Source organism: Barbatula barbatula (assembly GCF_947034865.1).
Source record: "Barbatula barbatula genome assembly, chromosome: 16".
Taxonomy (NCBI): domain Eukaryota; kingdom Metazoa; phylum Chordata; class Actinopteri; order Cypriniformes; family Nemacheilidae; genus Barbatula; species Barbatula barbatula.
The window spans coordinates 927038-951492 of NC_136779.1; the positions used below are offsets into that span (position 1 = coordinate 927038).

At 39.6% G+C, this 24455-nt stretch overlaps 3 protein-coding genes across 3 annotated transcripts; all 3 read right to left on the reverse strand.

Moving 5' to 3' along the window:
- Positions 1-2267: 2267 nt before the first annotated feature.
- On the reverse strand, positions 2268-8984 carry trim16 (tripartite motif containing 16). Its single transcript, XM_079476010.1, has 6 exons — positions 8369-8984; positions 5483-5578; positions 4954-5187; positions 3712-3874; positions 3537-3632; positions 2268-3364 (listed from the first exon to the last, which is right to left on the reverse strand). The coding sequence occupies exons 1-6, from the start codon at positions 8951-8953 to the stop codon at positions 2787-2789; spliced, it is 1752 nt and encodes a 583-aa protein (XP_079332136.1). The 5' UTR covers positions 8954-8984; the 3' UTR covers positions 2268-2786.
- Positions 8985-9900: 916 nt separating this feature from the next.
- Positions 9901-17135, reverse strand: fads6 (fatty acid desaturase 6). The gene is made up of 6 exons (XM_079475753.1): positions 16508-17135; positions 14913-15079; positions 13850-14030; positions 13526-13710; positions 11864-12043; positions 9901-11640 (listed from the first exon to the last, which is right to left on the reverse strand). The coding sequence occupies exons 1-6, from the start codon at positions 16836-16838 to the stop codon at positions 11491-11493; spliced, it is 1194 nt and encodes a 397-aa protein (XP_079331879.1). The 5' UTR covers positions 16839-17135; the 3' UTR covers positions 9901-11490.
- Positions 17136-17682: 547 nt separating this feature from the next.
- ush1gb (Usher syndrome 1Gb (autosomal recessive)) lies at positions 17683-24028 on the reverse strand. The gene is made up of 4 exons (XM_079477144.1): positions 23664-24028; positions 20188-20635; positions 19553-20107; positions 17683-19461 (listed from the first exon to the last, which is right to left on the reverse strand). The coding sequence occupies exons 1-4, from the start codon at positions 23825-23827 to the stop codon at positions 19177-19179; spliced, it is 1452 nt and encodes a 483-aa protein (XP_079333270.1). The 5' UTR covers positions 23828-24028; the 3' UTR covers positions 17683-19176.
- Between the last annotated feature and the right edge of the window lie 427 nt (positions 24029-24455).

Here is a 24455-nt window from a genome sequence, read left to right on the forward strand (position 1 = left end):
GGCTCAAAAAGGTAGGGCAGGGCAAAAAACATAATCTCATCTTCTCCAAGTTCAAAATCGTCCAACATCTTTGTTTTACCTTTTAACTCCCTTTTTTGTAGATGGCGTATAACTTCGTATTTGCACGTTCAACTTGTAAACACTGACTCAATACATCCGCCTCAAGCGTGACCTTTTCAACATAATTAAGTGAAGTCGTGAACGCGCTTCGCAGGACAGAGCAAGGCTAGCATTTGTGTTTATAAAGCATATACATTTTTCTTATTTTAAGAAAATGACAGATAGTTTCGCTAGATAAGACCCTTATTCATCGTCTGGTATCGTTTAAAGCCCCTTGAAGCTGCTATGAAACTGTAATTTTGATCTTCAACCGTTTGGAGTCCATTGAAGTCCACTATATGGAGAATAATCCTGAAAAGTGTTCACCAAAAACCTTCATTTAGTTTCGAGTAAAGAAAAAAATACATAAACATCTTGGATGGCAACAGGGGTGAGTAACAAGATCATGACAATGTATGTTGAAAGTGAACAATTCCTTTAAGGGAGAAACTTGATTTATTATTACCCCCAAGAAGATTTGCATCCCTCGCTGTGTTGATCTGATCAACTCCTGGACTCATGCAGACTGACATACGCTTACACGTCTGAACGCATACTAACCGCCGTCGAAAGCGTCAAAAATCGCTCTGGCCGCCCTGCCAAGGGCACTGACGCACGTCGAAATCTTATCTTGTAAATAAAGGAGCCGCAAAGAAAACACGTTTGTTGGTCTTGTGCACAGGGGCGCCACCAGGAATTTTGGGCCCCATGAAAAAAAATCGAATTGGGCCCCCTTTGTGCAGCTGTTGGCACCACATCTCTAGGACCTAACTGTCCAATCAAAAGCTTTAAATAACTCCAATCAAAGGCTTGCAACTGTCTTGCTTCTTGTAGTGCAATACTAGTACTAGCAAAATATTTACTCCTGGTGATCTGTAAATGCAAGGTGTAAATGTATATGCCAACAACAAAATAAAGTTGAAGTGTAAAACGGAATTTCCACATCAGGGTTATTATAGTGCTACAAAAAAGATCAAGTGATCACTAAATCAATAGGTTTTTTAGGTTTGGAATATGGTCATAACAAAACTAACAGTATCAGTGACATCAAATTAAAAGGTAAGTTAACATGGTACAAATAATAACAATGGAAATATATACCAATAAATGACACCAACACTACAGAACATTGACCCAAATGACCTATAGTTCTGTATTATCATCACTTGATTACATACATTAGATATGATAGATTTGTGTGTGTGTGTGCAAGCTTCTCAAATAAATTGCCCTTCATGGTGGGAATAATAAGGTCTGTATCTATAGATGTCATTTAATGGCCAAAATTCACTCTAAATGAACGCATCAAACTGGATTATTTTAATATTGTCTGTAACCTACATGCAGGTTGAGGTGAGCAACTCATTGTTTCTAAATGCATACAGACAAGAGGTTCTTTTTTATGTCATAATGGTCATTATGTGAGAAAAACAATTTTGTTTGATTTCTGTCATTAATAAATATTCCACTTTCTTTTTTGTTATGGTAAAGTCATTAACACAGTGTTGCTCACCTTCTTCACTGGGACAGTTATGGGGAGACTGGGGTGCTGCTGACTCATCTGTTGTTAAGTCTGATATGATGGCCATGGACAATGATTTAATATGAATATATTGCTAAACGTTTCCCTGCACTGATTAAATGTTATTGAAATGCTGGCTGAGACTAGCGTGCAGCTAGCTAGCTTATTTCACTATGGACAACAGGTTAATACCACTAATGTAACTATTTGATGTTCTATAAAGAGGCATCCCTTCTCCATTCATTGGGTATTGTTGCTTCAGGATTGTGCATTTCATTTCACATAAAGTTTGTCGTCTCCCAAAAACGTGACCTTTTTTGTCTCATCCTTAACTCATGTTTATTTCCCTTTTTTAAATAGGAAATGTGTTCATAGACTGACTTTTTTATGTTTAGACTCTATCAACAAGGGTTTAGTAAAATATAAACAGATGGATCAATATATTCGTAACGAATAAATTCGATTTGTCCATAACGTAAATTTCACGTTCATAACTTTTGCCCATTTGTTGAATAATTCAGAACACATTTATGAGTCTTGCTAGATTTAGTTTGTACACAGTTCTATATTTCTGTGGATGAATATTTGGGAGGGGCGCTGCCCTACCTGCCCATTCAACATATTTTATTCTAACAAAATGATTATTCCATAGTTTTCTTCTTTATTGTTATTATACCAAATGAGATTCACCTACAAGGCAACCAAAAGCATTGTCCATATTTCCCTGTAGACTTTGTGACCTGGACCGGTAGAACCAGTTCTACACAAGAGCAAATACTCAATGTAGCAGTTGTAGCTTTTATTTTGCTATGTTGCTTATACCAAAAAAGTTATTGCCACAACGCAACATCAACATGTAACAATATAGCAGTGAAATCCATAACATGCAGACTGAAAACAAAGATGATAGAAACATGTCTGTCCATTTACCCAATCCCCCTCCCCCAATGACCAACCCTAATGAACTCTATACTATCTCTTGTGAAATGTCACTGCATAGACACCTGGAGTGTTTTTGAATATCTCATACATTTAACTATTTAATACATTTTGTGATATGTGATAAATATAAATACACTAATAGATGTTATAAAAATAATTCTTCAGATTTTTTATATACAGTACAATATGAAGCAACTTGTATAATTGGATTATCCCAAGCAATTTATGGAGAAGAAACAGGAGAAGGAGTTTTCAGGGTAACCATTCCTCCTGGTTCCACCAGAAGCACAGCATTCTCTTTCTTTGGAAGCCAGAACGCAGGGTAGAGAGGCTCTCGAAACTCTGCCCTGTACTGATGGATGAGGGACATGCTGTTCTCCACGTCGTAGAACGCCAGGACGCCTCGAGAGTAGTCCACGTACACGCCGATCCGTGTGGCTATAGGAACGCTGAGAGGCGTCTCCACGTCGCTGTGCCATGCCGAGAAGCTCCGGCCGTTCCACTGCAGACACCAGGAGAAGTTGTTTCCCGTGATGCAGCTGTTGCTCTCAGAACCCTTGCGGTCGATGCTCTTGTACGTCAAGCCCACGTGAGTGCCCTCTCCTTTCAACTCCACCTCGAAGTAATGCCGGCCTAGGTAGAAGCTCTCGACCGTCAGCACCTGACGACAGTGCTCGAAGCGCTCGAGCAGGTCAGGATAGCCGTGTTGCCATGGCGTCGTATTCGTGGCCTTCTTTTTCTCTTCTGTAAGACGCAGGAACTGATGCGCCGTGTCTGCATCAAAGTTTAAAGGCGTGATGTCTGTAGGAGAGGATCAACAACTTTTATTCATGAGTTTATTCAAAAGACATTCAAATGAGGAGAAACGCAAATTGAGAAAAGCAGAAACATCCTGCTGAAATGGCTTGAAAGAATTTTAATGCTGTATAGGTTGGTTTATGCTAAACTGGTCTGTATACTGGTAAATACTCACATTTGAGGAAGTCATCTCTGGTGTTTGGGTTTGGTATTGACATGTTGTTTTTAGCAGCCATTATGGCATAAACGGTTGTCTTTATGCCCACATTTGCTGAAAGTTGAAAATGTTTTATATTAGCCACATTTCACAGTGCCACGCAGATATGTTTAACGGTTACTTGTGTGCTCACCCTTTTCTTTAAGTTTGTTGTTATATAATGTCTGCAGTTGGTCACACGTGGCTTTTGTGGACTCTTTTACAACACGGCTGAACGTCTGGAGACGATCCATGAGGCCGATAGAAACACCAGGTAAAGACACATCAGTCGATTCTTTCTTCCACTGTGAATACTCCTGAAAAATACAATATTAAGATGAAAATGCAATGCTGGTGGGAAAAAATATAAATTTGAGGCTATTTAGAACTTTTAACATAATAATATATGAAGATAATTACTAAAGACATAAGAAATAAATGTAATATTTTATTGTGACCTTTCTGTTCAGTCCTATTGTACTTCATGTGTTTTACTCAATAAAAATAAAAACATGTGATAAATAAATAAAAAAATAGCTGCTCCCTGTCTGCTATTGGTCAGCAGAAAGGAATCCTTGCCCGTAAACCAGACATTGCAAATAGAGCACCTCAGAGTTAACCCGGAAGTTAGCGCCGCACTGGTTTCCCCATCCACTTTTAGACGATCGCAAAAAATAAGCACATTTTGTCTGTCAAAATAATCTTTACAGATTAACAATATTTGCTATTTTTGAATCCTAAATACAATTGGCAGAAGTAAAACGCTAACATGAGGCCAAACAGACTACACTACGATCGCTCGATATCAATGTCACCACCACCAAGCCCCCGCCAATTTATTCAAACTTAATTAAAAATGTGTTCCCTGGTCAGAACTTATTCTGTGAATGTATCCCCAACAATGTTTTAAGAGATTTGCGCCCATGTTGCATTATTTGTGAGCTTTATATAGGTGATGACGTATCTAACGTCCCAGACAAATGAAGCAGTCGCTTGTTAGCAACCACCGATTTTAAGAGTATTTAAAATAAAAGTTCAGAAAAATCACAAGCGGGTTATAACTGGTGTGTTTTATGTCATAGATTAAAACGTGCAAATAGTACAAGGTTTTGTTAACCACAGACCTTATTTCAGGGGATTTACCAAAAACCCATAAAAAATCCATAGTTTTTTGGGGTGATGGAACAGGACGTCCTAAAATGCTAACTCGCTTCTGCGGTTTGCATCCAAAAATAAGTCATCTCTGAGGTACCCGATTTGGGCCGAACAATGCAATGAAATTTAACCTATTAATGGTTAACATGGTTACTGCTCTGACTGGGACAGATGAAAGTATTTAAACATCCAAAAGTAAAAAGAAAAAGTGACTTCGTACTAAAAGTTGAAGTCTTCATACCTGCAGGAAGCCAATAGCACTTTTGTTCTTTGTTATTCTCTCGATGTGACTCTGAGTTCTCTTCAGTTCAGCACATCGCTGTTCCATATGAACTCTGATTCCTTCAGCCTGTTGTAGAGCCTGGCGTTGTTCCACATCTAAAATCTCGTTCACGTCTCTCTTAGCCTGTTCCACGGCCGACAGCAGTACATTAAACTGCTCCTCGATTACTATCTGCACCTCCTTCACAGACGCCTGAGGACACAAGAGACATCGTCCAGCATTTTCACCTTACAGTAGCTACATCAACAATCCAGTTCCTGACTTTTATCAGATAGACACTCAGCCAGAGGAAAAGGCTTGTTCTTGTGCAAGGTGTAATTCGGGGAGGAAGGAAATACCTTTGGATAAAATCCAAAAATCTTGTGTATTGTTCGAAAGCTGATGGAAAAGGCACTATTCTTACATGGAAAGATAAATGGAGGCTGAAAAGGATCACATACCGAATTAACAGATTACACCCTTTAAGATCAGACAGACGTTGTTTTACCTCTATTGTCACAGTGTTGAGCTGTAGTTTGTTGATGGCATTGTCAGCTGCAGTGATGGTCTTTAAAACATCGAACTTTTTGTCCTGAAGTTCCCTCTGAGAACACATAAGACACAACATCAGACAGAGATGCTTTAGATTGAAATCAAACAAATGATATCAAATAAAATTCTCAACATAATGCTAAACCCTGATTCATATGGTGCACCATGTACTGTATGTAAATTCTCTTTGGATCTGTGAGTAACCACATCGGCTCTCCGTTGTGCTCGCCTTGTTTTGTGTCTTCAGGTTTTGCTTTGCATTCCACAGACAGGTTTAGACAAAACCCAGCACACCGCTGGTGTTATAGAGGGTTATGTTACTGTTGTACTCTGTGCATCTAACCTAAAGAAAACATTTGATCTGACACATCAGAGCTTTGAGTTGTGAAACCCAAAGTCAGTGTTTTTCCTGTAAACCTGATCATCACAGAACAGCTTCACTCTCTGTAGATATTTACTGCACCAGAGGTACGAAGAACATCATCCTTCACTTTGAGATTGACTCTCTCCAGTTGATACGTGTTCCGAAATACCCTCGGGATGTTCAGAAATGTTGAACAAATCTCACGAATGAAAGATAAAGGCTGTATCAACAGTCCAGATCTCATGTATCTAATGCCATTCTAAACACAATTGTGAGCCCACACAATGAGACGTGAAGGGCGTTTTCTGAGGGCTAATAACTTGGATGTTTTCTTTACTGACGGGATCCAAAGACCTCATTGCTAACTTACAAACTCTTTAAGATAAAGGTGCTACACGATGCCTTGGAGAAGAAACATTTTTGGATGTTTGGTTCCGTGGGTAGAACCTTCCTGTTTCACTAAATAATTATTTGAAGTGAAAAATTATATCCTTTAATAAAACGTCGACCCGAATGGCTCTTGGATCCAAAAATGGCTTGTTAACATGTTGTGATAAAAAAAGGAGTCTCATAGAACTATGGTGATTATTTTACGATATGTCGTCTGTGTAATCCTATTAGTTGAGAATGAAACCTTGAATGGTGTCAGTAATTTGTTTTGTTTTTTTTGTTCAAAATATCGTTGTACTTGCAGTTGTTAACCTAGTATGATCTATTGTATTGTTTCATTTCTACTCACATAGACTATTACTGAAGGAAGGATTTGAGCCATAAAACATCTAGATGGCAGAAGATCATAGAGACTTGTGGGTGAGATCTTTCGACATAGTCACGCAGAAAGTTCTAGAAACATCTGCATAGCAACTGCAACCTGTCATCAACGTTAAAACAATTGAAAGACTAGTCATCACTGAATGTTTGTGGAAAGCGGTCAATAACGTCATGATTTTAGAGCTTCATTGTTGTCATAGTTTCTATTTATAATTCAGCGGAAGAGATTTTCCTCTAGATGTAACTGGACATGTAGGATGTATTAGTTCTGTTGTCTCGTGTCTTCCTGTCAAGCAAAGCTGTCAGGCAACATTGTTGAACACTTGTGTCGTCTACGTTGTGTAATCCAGTTTGCAGTCTGATCCTAAACCCAAAGCATCCCGTGAACGTGTCTTAAAATTCCCCAAGGACACACCCAGTGTTACATGAACAGATCAAACAATCTGCAATGTGCTTATTCAGTTTGAGAACTGGTGGACAAAGTTTTCCCAACATTGCTGAGAGGTTACAATAATCTTTATATTAAAGAAACAGTTTATAATGAACATTATGTCACCAAGGGCTTGTTTCAAACCTGTTGGATGTCTATATGATGTGTTATGAAAGTTCTCTACGCATCTCGTGATATTGTAATAAGCCGCTGGTCATCATGTGCTTTCATTGTATGGAAAAGAGGAACAATATAAGGTGGAGTCAATGCGATTCCATAATATCTTGCTTTTCTTTATAACAATCAGGGTTAAAGTTTACAGGCTCACTGATTTTAAAGGCTGATAAATGTACATTTTATTCGCCTTGCATGAAAAGAACTTTGGTGAAATGGTGACTTTAAAATGTCAATCAACTTTAATACTTCTCATAGAATTTCAAGAATCTCTTCACTATCATATTTCTTACACAGTCCTCACAACTTCTCTTAACCACATGCTGCTTCAGTTGTACCAGAAATATTTCAGATGGTTTTCATTCTTGAGTGTTTGGATAGACCTACAAGGTGAGTCTTGTCCCTCCCTTTCGCTTCTCAATAAAAGCTGATCGTTACTGAATCAACTTCAACATTCTAACATTACTGAAGTGTCAACACCAACCTCATAGAATAACACATGAACTTCAGAATCACACATTAAACAATCCTGATGCATAGACGATTAACGTTATGCGACATCATTTCTAAGAGAACACATTTGAAAGTGATGCTGAGATCTGACATGATGAATCAATCGGCGACTCTCTGAAGTTTGATTGAAGATTCTATTCTATTCTATTCTATTCTATTCTATTCTATTCTATTCTATTCTATTCTATTCTATTCTATTCTATTCTATAACAAATAAACACTGTGCTAATAGAATACATTTATAAAATATATTTTCTAGAATTCAGAATTGTGTATCCCAATTAGTAATTTTACTATATTTTAATGATGTTTGAGATTTCTTTTTACTGGAAACCAATTAATACTGACTGATAAATAAAGTCTGAAAATAAAAGCTGATGGTCTGTGATCACGCCAGACTATTGCGTTTCAACATAAAATCTAAAGAGTAAGCAAATAAATAATATATGTTTAAATTAATCTGGGAAATGTTAGTAAATTATAATTCAGTTTTTTGATCAGTGTTAAAGAGGAAATACACAGTGTATTGTTCTCTTATGGTGAAGAGGTTTATAAATATAGGAAGGAACTGAGACACGTGTGTGTTGTACCTCTATTTTTCTGCGTGCCTCAGCGATGGGAAGCATGTTGTGTCCGTGGTGCTCATCGGTCACACACTCCTGACACAAACAGCAGGTGTCTGCACAGCAGTAGAGCTCCAGAGGACAGCTATGAATCTCACACGTCAGTCTCTCGATGTCTCGAAGCGGCTCCACCAGCTTGTGGCTCTGAAACTTCACGTTCTCCAGATGTGGTCTGAGGTGAGACCCGCAGTAAGACACACGGCAGGTCAGGCAAGACTTCTTGGCCCGACACGGCCGGTCAATGCAGGAGTCACATATGACATCGTCCGGCCCCAGCACCTCCTCCGGTTCCTCTTGAGGTTTCTCAGGGTCTTCAGATTCCTGAAGGTCCTCCTGTATCTTGCTCTCTTCTGTGGTTGAACTGTCTTTATCTCCATCTGACTGGCTTTCCATCTCCTTCTCGGTTTTGATCAGGGGAGTTCCATTTTCTTGAGTCTTCTCATTCCCTTTGGGTGCTGCATTGTCTTTATGCTCCTCAGAGTTCATCTCTTTGAGTTTGTCTGAACGCAAGCTACTCGCAAGGAGATCTTCCACCAGCTCCTGGTCGCCCATGACTGCTCACCGTCTGTCTGTCTTGAGCTTTGACTTAGTTAATGCCAAGCCCAAAGTTATAATAGGTGAGTTGGAGATAACCACTCCTGCTGAAACTCGAGCATTACCTCATTTTTACCCTCCCACTAATACAGCCAGAGGCTGTGGGTGGAGCTACACAGGGATGTGGGTGGAGTCAGTATGCAAAGCACGAGGGCATGTGGTTGCACAACTGTTATGAAGGCGAAGCTCATAAAGTTCCAGACCAAGGTTTTAAATCAGGGTGGTGTGGTTTAGTGGTAAAAGAAACACAAGTTTAAATCCGTATCACAATAAATATCAGCAAACCTCCTTTTACTACAGTCGCATGTAAACAGTGGGAGAAAGCATTACTCATTAATGTAGGGCAATGTTCACTAGTGCAAGAGCTGGACTTCATTTTGAGGGGATAGTTAGTTCTGTCATCACTTTCTCAGCCTGATGTCACGTGCTTCTGCCAAACACAAAAGAAGATATTTTGAGAAATGTTGATAACCAAAGAACACTGAACCCCATTGACTTCCAACGTAGGAAAAACATCCCGACATGAGGATGGATGCATGCTCACAGAATTTGTGTTTTTGGCTGAGCCATCCCTTTAAACAAGAAAAAGATTAAAGCTCACGCGAGGGACGGTTCAGTGCTGCCATCTGGTGGACAGAAGGATGTACACACAGAAGATCGGCACCAAAAAAACTAAAGCTTAACATAAAACTAGTTATTAACTTAAATAATTCCAAACTGGTGTGTTGTAATTTTTTCCATGAAAGAAGAATCTTCACATAGAATTGTTAAACTTAACATCTCTGCATTTTCCAAAGCCATATTCTTCCTGATGTGGAACACAGTGGAGATTTTATTTTTGCACATGTACGTGAATGTAGACTAAAGCTAAAACAGCAATACTTAAAAAAGCCGAAACACTATTTGACATCTGTCCACTGTTAAATTTGGTTTATTTTATTATAGCCTATCTTCATGCATGTTTTAGTTTGAAGGCAACATCCTCTCTCTCTCTCTCTCTCTCTCAGCCACACACCCGTATTCATTGGCCATCACAATTACATTCATTTGTTTTTTAATCTAGTCAGATCTGAATTAATTTAAAATCACTGAAGCGATTACAGACCATCCAGAAACAAAGTCACAGCCCCATCACAGCAGACACATTCAACACTTAACCACACACTCACCTTACAAAAAGAGTTAGTGCACTTACTTCTGGAATTTATATTTACATTTATTACAGTAAATAACGGGTACATTGAATCAGCTCTGTCCAGCTGCGTGCTGTATTAACATTATTTCGAATGTCCTGGATTAAATTGTGAGATTAAATTCTCATATTTATGATCAATTACCATTTTTAAAAATGTGCCTGAAATCTCCCCGATAACATTGTGCGACAACATGTATGTGTAAAATATTCTGAGTTTTTGTAGCATGTTGCCAAGAAACTATTGTTACAAGGGTATTCTGCGAATGTTTCGCATGTTGTTTCAAATGAACCAAAGGATTTATATCAAACTGTACATTATGTTAGACATACACCATTCATGTTGATTATAAAAAACATTATGGGATGAGTAAAGTTTAGAAGTTGAACAAACCTTTGACCACAAATCTGAACAACAGAGAGGCTTGCCTAAGCAAACATCACTAACAACCCTGTGTCAACACAAAAGTCTCTTTGTGTATTTGTCTTCTGTATAGATTAACCTATCGTATGTGTGTTCTATAGGTAAAATTGTTGGTTTTGGAGGTGTTGGGACTGAAGCTGAGAGCAGATCAGGGGTCAGAGGTCATGTTCAGTTGAAGCTACATTCTTAAAAGTAAAGGTGCTTCATGATGCCATAGAAGAACCTTTTTTGTCCAAATGGCTCCATAAAGAACCTTTTACATCTAAATAACACTAAAGAGGTTCTTTGTGGTGAAAAATGTTATTTATATTATAAAAGGTAAGAAAGAGACGGTTCTTTAAAAACCTTGGACTGAATGGTTTTTCTATGGCATTGCTGTGAACAGCCTTTTAAGCACCAGTATTGTAGTGTAGAGTAGAGTACAGTACTGTACTGACTGATCTGATGTCAGCACACACAAAGGATTATTACAGCCAATTATGTTACTGCATATAAATATGACATCGTACAACACGTCTGATTCACCTAACCTTCATCCATCACATCTTAAAGTAAGCCAGCTTTTAAAGTCGACACTGAACTCATATAATCAACCTATATTGTCTTATTGCTTGTGATTCATTGGTGCATGTTATCTGTCTATCTGGTCTTACATCAAAACTTGCTCGATGACATCACTTCACGACCAATCAGCTCCAGATGGAAAAAATGTAATCCCTCCAAACTGTTCATAATTTTCTAATATAATATCTTGTTTGGCTCAGAAATGGGCAGTCTCATGTTGACTTTCATTCTTATGTTGAACTTAAGTGCATGTGTGAATAACGTTTGGAAAAGCGCATTGATAAAATGTCCACATTCTCATTTATTCTGAACTCATCATTGAACTCCCACAAGCTCAGTGATGGGAGGAGCGAACACCATCAGCTCCTGATATTCATGAAAGAACGTAGACAGACGGGAGAAATAACCGTCCTCCTGATACGGCAGTAACTTCTCCTTTAAATACTGAGACACTACCGGCTTCACCTGAGAGAGACAGAAAGAAACAAAGAGCACATCTGAGAATCATCAAACACATTCACATGATTACTTTCGTTAACATATCTTCTTCAAAAAATATCTTAATGTTCAGTTTATTGGTGTTTACTCAATTGGAACTATTCAATATTGTTACTTTATATTTATCAAGTTATACATGTACAACATATTTGGGTAGAGGAAGTCTTACGACACGCACACACGCACACACCTTTAGGCACATGTTGTCAGACAGGTATGGAAACAGGTGATGCTCTACGTGGCAGTTAATGAGGGAGTGGCCGAAGGTCCAGTCCAGCAGTGGGTTTCTGTGAAGGTTCAGCACGCCATGGGTCATCTGATAGATCCTTTTGGGTCGACACGCTGATGAAAACATGGGCAGACCGATGTGCTGCACAAAGGCACAAAACCACTGATAAAACAGCATGGTTGTTTTTAATAATTACCTTTACAATATCCTAAAAATGACATTTCGTGCAGTGTGTAATATTGCTTTGTGTTAATGTGAGCAGTCTGCCAAGTTGTAAAGCCGAAAGTGAACGAATAACAAAATTTTTGTCTTGGGAACCAGATGCTTGGGTTAAATTGTAAGTGTGTTTACACCTTGTATGTACGTAAACTTATTTGGACATTCCATAAACCAAAGACACAAAAACCTTAAAACTGGGATCAGAATTATAATTCTTTCAAAAACTGACCCTTTGTTAAGTATGTGATGAACGTGGGATGTAACGTTATCTGAACGCTCTCTGAGACGCCACAAGCACCACAGGGGTCGCCACATTCAAACAAAACGGATACAGACACACAGGACATTAGCACTTGTGCTTAAAGGCATAGTTCACACAAAAATCTCATTTGTTCTTTGTTTGGTCGTAAATCTGTATGCGAGGTTTTGTTCGGTGGACCACAAAAGGAGATATTTCGAGAAATGTCTCAGTGGTTTTGTGTTCATACAATGGAAGTCAATGGAGTTCGGTGTTGTTTGATGATCAACAAAAAATATCTTCCGAAGGAAGACACTCATATAGGTTTGATATGACATGAGAGCGAGTAAATGATGACATTTTAGGTGAACAGTCCCTTAAACACACACATACAGTATCAGGAACTGAGCGTTCTCGCCAACACAAAGCACTCGCGCGGATCTGGGGTCTCAGAGCTCATAACTGCCCATTAAAAAGCTTAAAGCAGCAAAAATACCTCAGAGGATCAACACAAAAGTACAATCTCTCTTTATTCTTCCTGGGAAAATCATGCATGAACTGCAAACTTCAAACACATGAACTCTATAAACCTGTGAGCAGAAGAGGAGAACAAAGCCGCATTCAGTGATGCCCGGGGGGGAATTGAAAGAGAGGGATGGAGCGATACAGACTTTAGAGATTTTCAATAGCCTTAAAAGAGAGTGAGTAAGCGAGAAAGAGAGATAGAGAGAGAGAGAGTATAATGTAGGGTGTGAGGTTCTGGTGAAAAAAAGATCATTTCTGGTGTTAGTGGCCAGTGTGGTGTACCGACTAAACACAATATTGCTGCCATTGGTCTCACAAATAAATAGTCCCGGACTAAACTCACACCATTTGTTGCGTCTCGATGCTTAAACCGTTAAAGCCATGAAAGTTTAGAAAGTAAAAACTTTTCTCTTTGGGAAATCCGCCTGCCAATGGCTCACTTACAGTCACATCTGCACGTTACGCAGGAGAAAGTGTTTTACAATAAAAAATTGAACCTGTCAGTTTTATAAAGCACTCAGGCTCAGGTTACTTCAGAGAGATCGATCCAATGAAGAGTGGACTGCAGGCCTAGGCCCTTTTTAAGGGGGCTGTGTATGTTTAACACTTGCTATTGTATATCAGATGTGTTTGTATTTTACCTGAAAGATGTTGACATGTATGTAGGGAAGAGAGAACATGGCTCGACACAGAAGCATGACGGCCAGCGCGGAGCCGCAGGACAGACCGGACACACATCCGAGCAGATAATACTGAGAGAAAAAACCTAAACAAATACAAAACACTGCGCGTACGATCTGAAACAGAGACTGACCCCTCAGTTGACCTGCAACACACACAGAAACACAACAGAGCTAATGTGCGGGTGATGGCCAATGAAAGTGGCAAACAAAATGTTGTGTAGTGATGGTCAAGGTCAAATCTGCTTAGAGGCCAGAACACACGTGCACAAACGTGTCTCTCACCCATGCCGACGACAGGAGTGATGATGGGCACAGCCAGCGGGGCGATAAACAGGTACACAGATCGAGGCAGGAACGGGATTTTCCAGGTGCTGGAGTCTCCCAGACCGATGACATTTGTGTGAGCGTGATGCATCTTCACGTGAGCCTGAACACCCGCTCGAGCAGAAAACGACCCACACACCTGACAACACAATTCAACATTTACATCACGCATACAGAATCAGACACTAGAAGTCTGAATAACTGAATATTTTTTAAATGCATAAATTTGAGTTCCAATGCATGAAATTAAAACTAACACTCCAAGCAGGTGGATAAAACGACTCGGCTCAGTTAATGTTTAATGTTTATGTCAATATTATTCTTTTGAGTCCAAAGAGCATCCAGAGAAAATCTGAGCTTTTGTACAATCTCACAAATAAATAAAACCGATGAAATGTGATTTACTAATAACAGATACACCCTCTTCTCATAAACCCCACCCACCAAAAACATCCCAACCAATCCAAACACACACAGTCAGCATTAATCATTGGCTAAAAAGCTTGTTTTTTCATTACGCATATTTAAATAAGGTACATTTTAAATGTACAAAACAATGTGGATTTTAGACCCCATTGTAATGTGTGTACGGACTGGATGAAATGAACTTCATTACTAACACAGATTAAAGGAGATCATTTAAATTCCTGAGAGGCTGGAAACCTTAAAACCTCTTGATCTCAAAGTTAGTTTAGGAGTTAATCTCATAAAGCAAATAATTTTCCTTCACTCTTTAATATGATGGGTTTGGTCAAATATGGATAAATGGGTTAAAACGGCGTTCTTTCATTTCATTAGCTGTGTGTGTTTACATTTATTCATTCATCAGACGCTTTTATCCAAAGTGACTCACAAATAAGAGATCATTTATCATTTTGTGTGAGAAGCTAACAATAACTCTACACGTTAGCAATGTTTGAAGAGAGGTTTAAAACTTGACATATTCAAACGGAAAAAAAATGTGCTGGGATTGTTGCTTATATATGAATGCATTGGCCAACAGAAAATGACAGCATCTCACTTCAATGAAGAAAACGGCCCAGAATTCGGTCCAAGCTGGAGATTCGCTAAGTGCACCGTGACTGGCCAGGTGACTCCCTTTAACGGTAATGATGGCATGAGCCACGCCCATAATAATCAGACCCAACAGGAAATACAGCGGCTCAGAGGAACCCAACAATAGAAATCCTGCAGACAGATGAAGCCAAACAAACACTTAGTATAAAGACTCATTATGACAAACAAGATTTGTAATTTATTTTTAAACAGATTGTTGAGGTCTTGAATGCTAATTGGTCAATACAGCTTTCCAGCTAAGTTCAAATATAGTACATGCCACCAGACGTCCGCCATCTTGGAACAGTCAACATTTTAGCTACGGAGTAAAAATCTGTTTATGAGTTACCAAAAATGGCAAAACATTGTACTGCATCTGGTTGTAGAATTCAGAGAGATATAAACTCCAGATGAAGTGGGATAACCTTGATTTTTTATGAACGAATCTTGATGATGATAATAAGGCAGGTGTTTTCTTTAATATCTAATATTTAGTAATACAGTAATAAGAAGCATGTTGTTTCTCCTCACACCCCCGCGGGAGCCGTGTCACTGGTTTCTCCCTGAAAGATGAGTCAGATCTAAGTGCTGCGGGAAACTGGATCTGCCCAACGGGACAACCATGCCAACTGAAGTGCCGCAGCAATTTGAACGTAAACTATGGTCACATCACGAGAGTTAAATATAGATGACCTGTGTGTATCAGAAGTGCATGAACAAGTTTTCTTAATAGATTTTGGTTTGGATTTTATCTGTTAAAGTGAAGCTTGCCCTCCGGATGACGTAGAATCACACCCCTGAAGTGCAAGAATGAACAAGTAAATGAAGAATGAAGTAAATAACGCACTTTAGCTGTAAAAACACTCCCTGATAAAAACAATAACAATCACACACACCAGACTAACAATAACACACTCAAGTGTTTTCTAGTGTGGTTTCAATGATATCTACTAGATCTAATGTAGTCACCAACACATTTCTCAAACATAACTGCTGACTGACAGACTATAAAAGTCTGTTTTTGAATTGTGATATTTTTTTACAACAAATACATTTTGAGAGCAATTAAGATGACACAATTCTTCTTACTATAATTCATTTTCAATAAACAATAGTGTAGTATAATATTATATTTAGTAAACTTCCAAGAACACTAGTGTTTACTAAAGTACAAATTACTACGATTAGTTAATACTACAAATAGGCAAGGCAAGGCAAGTTTATTTGTATAGCACATTTCATACACAATGGCAATTCAAAGTGCTTTCCATAGAAGAAATTAAAAATATCCATTTGATAAAACAGTTAAGAAATAAGAAAAATAAAAGTATATACCATATTATACATGAACCAATAGCATTTATTATTATAATACAACAGAGTTTACTATAGTAAATACTAACGTACACTACAATATTTAACTACATTATGAGCATAAATGACCACAAATACAGTAAACACTTTATATTTTAAAACTACACGCTCGTGAAATTTTTGCTAGGCTTATAAGAAATGCAAACAAATATACGATCAAGTTTGTTTTGAAACACGCTCGTGTACCTGCAGGTAAAGAGAGGAACGCTGCGGTCAGGACGGTGCAGTCCAGTCCTCTCCTCTCCCACCAGCTGCTCTCGCGCACACTCTTCTGCACCAGTCGCGTGAGCTCCATCATCAGTGTCTCGCGCTCGGTGTCTGCGGGCTTCGCGAGCACGTGCCCCGCGTCCCCGTCCCGTACAGAGTCCCGGTGTCCTCTGCCATCCCGGTACACGCGCTGTCCGGTGTCTGTGCTCTCCACTGGAATGTTCTGCATTCTGCGCGCGCTCAGAGGGGCATGGCACACTTTCCGTCCTGTCCGTGCGCGCGACTTTAATGATGACTGCGCTACAAGCATCCTCTCTCTCTCTCTCTCTCTCTCTCTCTCTCTCTCTCTCTCTCTCTATGTCTCTCTCTCTCCGTCTATCTCCGTCTCTCTCTCTCTCTCTCTCTCTCTCCGTCTTTCTCTCTCTCTCTATGTCTCTCGCTCTCTCTCTCTCTCTCTCTCTCTCTCTCTCTATGTCTCTCTCTATGTCTCTCTCTCTCCGTCTATCTCCGTCTCTCTCTCTCTCTCTCTCTCTCTCTCCGTCTTTCTCTCTCTCTCTATGTCTCTCGCTCTCTCTCTCTCTATCTCTCTCTCCGTGTCTCTCTCTCTGTCTCTCTCCGCCCTTCTCTATCTCTCTCTCTATGTCTCTCTCTCTATGTCTCTCTCTCTCTCTATGTCTCTCTCTCTCTATGTCTCTCGCTCTCTCTCTCTCTCTCTCTCGGCGTTCCCATGGCGATGCTGGATGCTTTTGGCAGGAACGCGCGCAAAGTGCTGCAAGGGCCCGTGCGTCGTCTTGAATCCCAAGAACACACACCATGAACGCGGGCGCGCGCACAGACATAACATATTTAAATGCAAATATTTGCACGAAAACGTCTGTAAAAATACGAATTGTTACCTTATATAGGCAACTAATTGTCGCCATAAAGGTTTGTTAATTTTGTTAAACCAGCAATTTATTGAGAGAGAGATTTGAATGCCATTTGTAATGGTTTTAACTACAAATATCACTTCTGTGCCTTATAAAAAGCATTTGATTCTCTCTCTTCCTCATCAGAGAACAAAGGAAGAATGCAGCGAAGGGTCAGTACAGAAGGATGGGAAAGGAGTGGGTGAAATCTACTCTCAAAATGTCAAAAAACAAGACAGTCCTTTTACTATTCAACTTGTTTATTAACAATTTACCACAACTTTTCACAATTTGTCACTGAATACATTGGCATTTGGATGAATAAGTGCTGAGACACATTTTAGCCCAACATAAAAAAAGTGAAGCATAAAAGAATGTCTCATTGTATGCACAACATGATGTGTTATTTAAATGGCAGTATTTATACATCATGACAGCGGCATTAAAATGTGATCCAGGCCCTTAAAATAGACTAGGCAAAACAGTGAATACATTTAGTCATTTATGAAACACCAACAGTACAGAATTCTTATTAACTCGTCTTTCGAGAACTGAACTGTAGACCAAAAGTAAAAGAGACAAATTAAAACTTTAAACTAAGATAAAGTGAAGTGCAGGGTAATGTATATGTTAGCCATGGGTGGGTGGGTGTGTGTGCTTGTATGAGTGTGTGGGATAGAGAGATAAAGTAACAAGAGTTATATCGACTTTCAGTAGGTCAGGATGACCTAAAACCTGCAGCACAGCCCCATCATAAAAGAGCACAAGACCACAGAATCCAAAACAAATAAAGCTCCTCCACAAAACTGTGCATATATGAAACTATACAAACACTGATTATATCAACATGAATGTTGTTCTTAAAGGGATAGTTCACCCCAAATCAAAATTCTGTCATTTCAAACGTGTATGACGTTTTCTTCTGCAGAACACAAGAGAAGATATTTTGAAGAATGTTGATAACCAAACAACCCCATTGACTTCCATTGTTTGGACACTAAACCACTGAGAAATTTCTACAAATATCTTATTTTGCGTTCCACTGAAGAAATCGCATAAATAAATAACATAATTTTTATTTTTGGCTGAATTACATTGTTCTTCACAGCTAAATATATTTCATATTTTGTAAAAATGTTGTATACTTCAATTGATAAAATAATCAGAAATAGCTATTGAGCTTTATCTTTAATGAAAGAAACGTTTAAGATGCAACATTTTCAGTTAACAGAGGCAACCATTTAGATTAACAGAGAAAGACAATTTTTTTATTATGGTATTAGTCTCATGATACTTTAAACATTTATATTTATATAAATTAATAGTGGAAGCATTGTTTGCATTAAAAAGCATTAGAAAGGTTTTCCTATTAACCACAAGGGGTCATAAATGTGTTTACTTTACAGGGTCATTTTAAAATGTCTGAGTTTCAAAAATTATGTAAACAGGGAAATGCAAACACACATGTATGCAACAACTCTGTTCCAAACCCTTGTGTAAGCTGCTGACATTTACAGTTTTTATTGGCATTCTGACCTGAAGACTGCTTTAACTATAAAGTCAGCATCATTGTGTGTCCTTGTAAGATTTTCCATTTAAGATCCAATTTCTTAGGTTGCACTGTATCCATCTTTAAATGTGAAGGCAATCTCAGAATGCACCGTGACAGGAGAAAATAAATAGAATATGGCGGATGATAAAAACAAATATATCTCATCGTAGACAACTCACACATACTCATCACAACACGGTGTCCTGCATGTCAGCCGCTCCGTCCAGCACGTGATTGCGTCTGCCGCATGCGCCCAGCAGTTTTTTACGGGGTCCTAGAGGAATGTGAATGCTGATGAGGTCCTGCTCAGAACACAGGAGCAACGCATCCAAGTCCAGTTGCTCCCGATGGAAGACGGAGAGAAAGTCAGTCAGACCCTGAGATACCAAAAACACTTCCAAAGGAGCCGACGAAGGCTGCTGTTCATCATCCTCCTCCTCCAGACCCAGATCTCCTTCCTCCCACGGCAAATCCTACAGGACAACGCCAACCCAAGTTCAAATCAACAGATTCACACAACCGATTCATTATTCAGATCAAAGACTGGGAAATCGATGTCTATACCTGTAAGTTTCTCTCCTGGAGACTCAGCGAGCTGTCGACACTGACCTCATCTAGACTGGGTGATCGGAGTGGCAATCTGCCTCGTAACCGGACGTTCGGTGCCCGTCCCACTGGCTCGCTCCCGGCCACGCTGCCTTCATCCCGTCCCATACGGAACAGCCCATCGGTCACGTAATTCCGGCGGAACACCATAGTGCCGAGTCCCGGCCGGTTAAACAGAGAGTCCCGACCCGAGTCTGTGCTAATTTCAGAGTATGCAGCGTCATACAGACCAGGGTCGCTGAGCGCTCGGGAAACCGTTTCAACATCATCTTCTTCATCTGGTTTACTGGAAAACATGTTACGGATGTTGAGTCTGGGATTCGACTCCTGCCGCGGGCTGACGTACGTACCCTGCTTCAGAAACATCACATCGTTGCCCAGCTGGAGACCAGAGAGGGAGCGAACACTCCTCCTCCCGTCTTCGGAAATCTTGAAGGTCCCGTCTCCTTGTTTCTTCTTCTCGAGGCGGCGCTGAATTTTGGTTTTGCCTCTTGCTGTGGACTGAAGCGTTGCCTGTGAATAGTCAGTGGTTATTATTAGGTTTTTATTACATTCTACACCCCGGGACATAATAAAAAAAGTACGAACTTTACCTGCGAGTACGTCCTGGAGTCAAGAGTGTTGAACTGTGGGATCTTGTGGCTCAACGTGCTGCTAAAACTGCTGTGGCTCATGGTGTCAAGTGCGTCGGCCACTGATGTCTCTCGCAAGAAGCGCTTCTCCATGCGCTCGTGATGTCTGCGCTGGAGCTTCTCGCAGTTCTTTATGCGCTTCTCGGCGTTACGGAAGGCACGGTCCTTCAGTTTGCTCACCACTTTTGGGTTGATGGTGATCTGCTTGGCGGCAATGGAGTCCAGGTATCTCACGCAGTCCATGTGACCTCTGCTGGCCGCCATGTCCAGCGGCGTGTGGTAGTCGTTGTCCAAGCACCACACATTTGCTCCGAACGACACCAGAAACGACATGCAGTTCAGATGACTGTTCGCTGCCGCCAGATGAAGAGGCGTGTTTCCCCAAATATCACATTTGTCCGGATCTCCTCTGGAGGTAGAAAAAGAAACAGTTGTGAACATGTCAATTATGTATGATATGGATTTAGCTATTTGTAAAGGGAAAATTTACCCAAAAATAAATATTTTGTCATCATTTATTCACTCTCGTGTGGTTCTAAACCTGTATTTGACTCTTTCACGCAAAATAAGATATTTTGAGAAATGTGTTCATACAATGGAAGTCAATGGGGTTCAATGTTGTTAGGTAACCAACATTTTTGAAATATCTTTTTCCACAAAAAAAAGAAAGTACTTGAGGATGAGTAAATGATAAATGTTTTTATGAACTATGTCTTTAAAAGTCAATACTGACATCTAGAGATTGGGGCAGTGCTATATTGTGACAGTGCTATAGTGTCACGGACGAAGAATGCGAGATGGAGTACTTACTTTAGACTTTATTTACAATGTCACTGCCTTAACTTGAAAATAAATATACTATGAATACAAAAGTTGCACATACAGTATGAAAAATAAGCATTTTTTATTATTGCATAACAAATTGAAATGTCTACTTTGCTGTTAAAGACTATTTTATGGCAGCTAATTCTGGTCATATTTATGCAAGTAAATTGTGAGAATCATGTGCGTGTGTTTATGTGATAAGGTGTTAATCTGAATAAGTAACACGATGCTTTGGAGATCCACTTACCAACTGTAAAACGCTACATATGCATTCACCCGCCAACGCATCACGCAAACCACGTTTGTGACTCACTCCTCATGAGGTCATTCAAAACTGTGTAACTTGTAACATGTTCATGCAACTTCAACACCAACCAACCAACATAAAAAAATTCAACTCAATATGGCCATCATTTTACAAACTATATAAACAGAAATGTGTTCTGCACACATTTCATGCATAATGTATTCACATTTCTAATGTGCTTTTGGCTGGACGTTGAACACCCAAGAGCACAGCACGTCCCGCTGAACACACAGTATGTGCTTACATCACCATCATCCATCCATTTTTATGAACATGTCAATGTCAGTTTTACTTGTATGGCACAAGGTTAATAAAACATAAGGTGACCAAAGACGTGTCTTACAAGGGTAAAAGTGAACTGTAATACATAACCGATTTAGGTTTATTTGCCAAGTATACAGTAAACAAGAGAAAGATATTAAAAAGCAGACTTAGTAATGGCCAAAATCTAATAGACACGGGCCAGCCACCACAAAAGCTTGATCAGCCATGTGTTTAGATCAGTGGTTCTCAAACCTTTTCATTGTAAGGTCACTTTATGTAGGATGCATTGCTTTGTGGACCCCCCAAATGAAGACTAAATAAACTTAGAATTTAAATTAATTAAAAAACATACTCAGTTACACAATACTGAAACATTAATTCTTGTGGTTGGGGGTCTTATTTTACTGATGTTTGATTGCATAATACAAATGAGAAGTTTCTATATTTCATTAAATGCCACAAACTCTGTGCCCCCTCTGGATCTATCTTGGGGCCCCCAGTTTGAGAACCACCGGTTTAGATCACGAAATCTAAGCACATTAATATGGCGTCTTCTACCCTTACTAATATCTGGCACGAAAAATGTTATTGTAAAGGACTACACAAGTGTCACGGGATTAAATTAATGCAAAAATGTGGCGTGCAACTGTGCTGACATTCAAGTGGAAATGTCAACAGCCAGAGAAACAGAGAGAAGGAATCATCCCGATTCATCATGTCGACCTTTAAATACTATAAAATACTATCTCTGCCTCCATCTCTGTTCATGTGGCCCTGTTTACTTAGGACACATTTATGGTCTCATTGTGCATCATACATCACAGCGATACATTGCTTTGAAGCGAGGAATATCGGAGAGAACAAAGTTATGGCCAACGTGTTTGGTATTCAGCGATCAGGCTCGGTGTCACGGTGTGAGATGTGTAAGGGACTGAAGCAGAACACCGATTAGAGAACAGCGAAGGTGATCACAGAGCAGAACATTTAGCTTCTATTACTAAGCCTGCCATGAGATAAGAGGAAGGTTATTTAGATCTCATTACCTAATGACTTGCAAATAAAACACCGCTGTACTCTGCTGATCTGATCCAAGCTGCTTCAAACATCACAAGAAACCAAACTCTGCTCTTACCCACAGCAAACATACATCATTCTCCCGAATGACCTTTACTTCAATTAGTGTGAGGCTGTAAAATACAAATAAATTGAATAATACATCAACATCAATGCTTCAGTGAGAGTGGACAAGTGGGAAGAGAACACTGAAGTGTTTTGAGAGTGTATTATAAACAACATGTCATAAAACATAACGTGTTTCTATAGGCACATGACAGAAATAAATGCATTGATATTCATGGTCTGGTTTTTAACTAAACTGTACAGTAGACGCGCTCTTCATCAGCAGTCTATTGAACTGGTTTAAATGCCAGTATTTGTTTCCAATGAAGCCTGTAAAAAGAAGTTTTACATATGTTGTACTGGATATAGCGAAATAAGTTTGTAAATGCTGATATTTCTTAAAAAAGTAAAAGTTAGGAAAAGCACAGACAAAGCCTTAGTTTGTTTATATTAAAGATACTTTTGTACGAATCTGTTTTTAACCTGCAATTTAGTTATTTGACATAAAAAACGACATTAGAGAAATAATTAAAGGGCAGTTGTTCATTTTTAATTTGCCTCAACTCATAGTGAATAAAATCCGCATCGTGAGGTCAGAATCGTGAAGTGAGAATAAGCACATTCTTGGTTAAAACTCTCTTTTAAGTTCTTATGACTAGAGGAATACATAAACAGAGAGAATGTGTTTATAGACAGCAGAAGTGACCAGAGCAATAAGTGTCTTATCTATAAAGTAAGATGAATAAATGACAGCAGCACTATGAGAAGAACAGCTGATCGCACAAGCAACGGAACACCTGTGATTTCAAGGGGCCGTTCCCACAGAAAACGACAAAAGCTGCGTTTTTGCGTACCGCAGGTAATAATGTCTAATAATATAATAAAGCACGTGTTTCAAATGAGCTTTAGGTGCACGACTCACCCTCTGCCCACCACCAACCGGAGCGCGTGCAGGTTGCCGTGGTGCGCGGCCCACAGCGTCGGCGTCATGCCGTCATCATCCGGAGCGTTGAGATCTTTACGCGTCGCTTCCTTCAGCAGTTCCAGGTGACCGTCCCGCGCCGCCCGGTGATATTTGTCGTTCATGGCGGCGGTTGCACGCGTTCTAACGGATCGCTGATGCTCATCTGGCGCGTGTTTTCCCCGCGGGTTTCACGTGCGCCGCCCGCGTCTGTGTCCCACCGGGGAACTGAGAGCTCTGGCGGTTGCTAGGGGAGGAGTCCCCGAACGGCCACGCCCGCTTCCGCCTGAGCGCACACCTGAGACACGAGAGCGCAGAGCTGCGGTGACAGTTTGATGTAAAGCGTACGAAAGATAACGGATCTCACGTTTAATTATGACGTGTCACATTTATCGTCTTAAGAACATTTAACAAGAAAATTAAACAACAATTATAAAGTAAACAACAGATGCGTGAAATAACATCAATGTTTAGAAATGTTATAAATTAAAGGTTCCAAAGAGTGGTTCTTTGTCGGTCTGTGTGGTTCCATAAATAATCTTCGACACCCACAGAGCCATTCTGCAGCATCTTTACTGTGGAACAAAAGATTAGAATTATGAAAAGGTAAAATGACCTTTATTTTGTAATAATGTGACATCTTATAAATTAGGCTGTGTAGCATAAGAAATTAAGATTTTTGTACGGTTGAAAGAAAATTAAAATACAGTTTTTACATTGTTATATATAAATATATACCAAGTTATTTCTCCA

Bases quoted from the DNA above. Each gene is read 5' to 3' on its own strand.
- trim16 (XM_079476010.1), bottom strand. From the start codon at position 8,953: ATGGGCGACCAGGAGCTGGTGGAAGATCTCCTTGCGAGTAGCTTGCGT. The intron at 3,875-4,953 runs GTATGAAGACTT...TGTATTTTTCAG, and splicing joins GTGCTATTGGCTTCCTGCAG to GAGTATTCACAGTGGAAGAA. The intron at 3,633-3,711 runs GTGAGCACACAA...TTCAACTTTCAG, and splicing joins CAACAAACTTAAAGAAAAGG to CAAATGTGGGCATAAAGACA.
- fads6 (XM_079475753.1), bottom strand. From the start codon at position 16,838: ATGCTTGTAGCGCAGTCATCATTAAAGTCGCGCGCACGGACAGGACGG. The intron at 14,031-14,912 runs GTGAGATGCTGT...TTGTGTTGTCAG, and splicing joins GGGCCGTTTTCTTCATTGAA to GTGTGTGGGTCGTTTTCTGC. The intron at 12,044-13,525 runs GTAAAATACAAA...GCCTTTGTGCAG, and splicing joins TACATGTCAACATCTTTCAG to CACATCGGTCTGCCCATGTT.
- ush1gb (XM_079477144.1), bottom strand. From the start codon at position 23,827: ATGAACGACAAATATCACCGGGCGGCGCGGGACGGTCACCTGGAACTG. The intron at 20,108-20,187 runs GTAAAGTTCGTA...GACTATTCACAG, and splicing joins ACTCCAGGACGTACTCGCAG to GCAACGCTTCAGTCCACAGC. The intron at 19,462-19,552 runs GTATAGACATCG...GTTGTCCTGTAG, and splicing joins TCCAGGAGAGAAACTTACAG to GATTTGCCGTGGGAGGAAGG.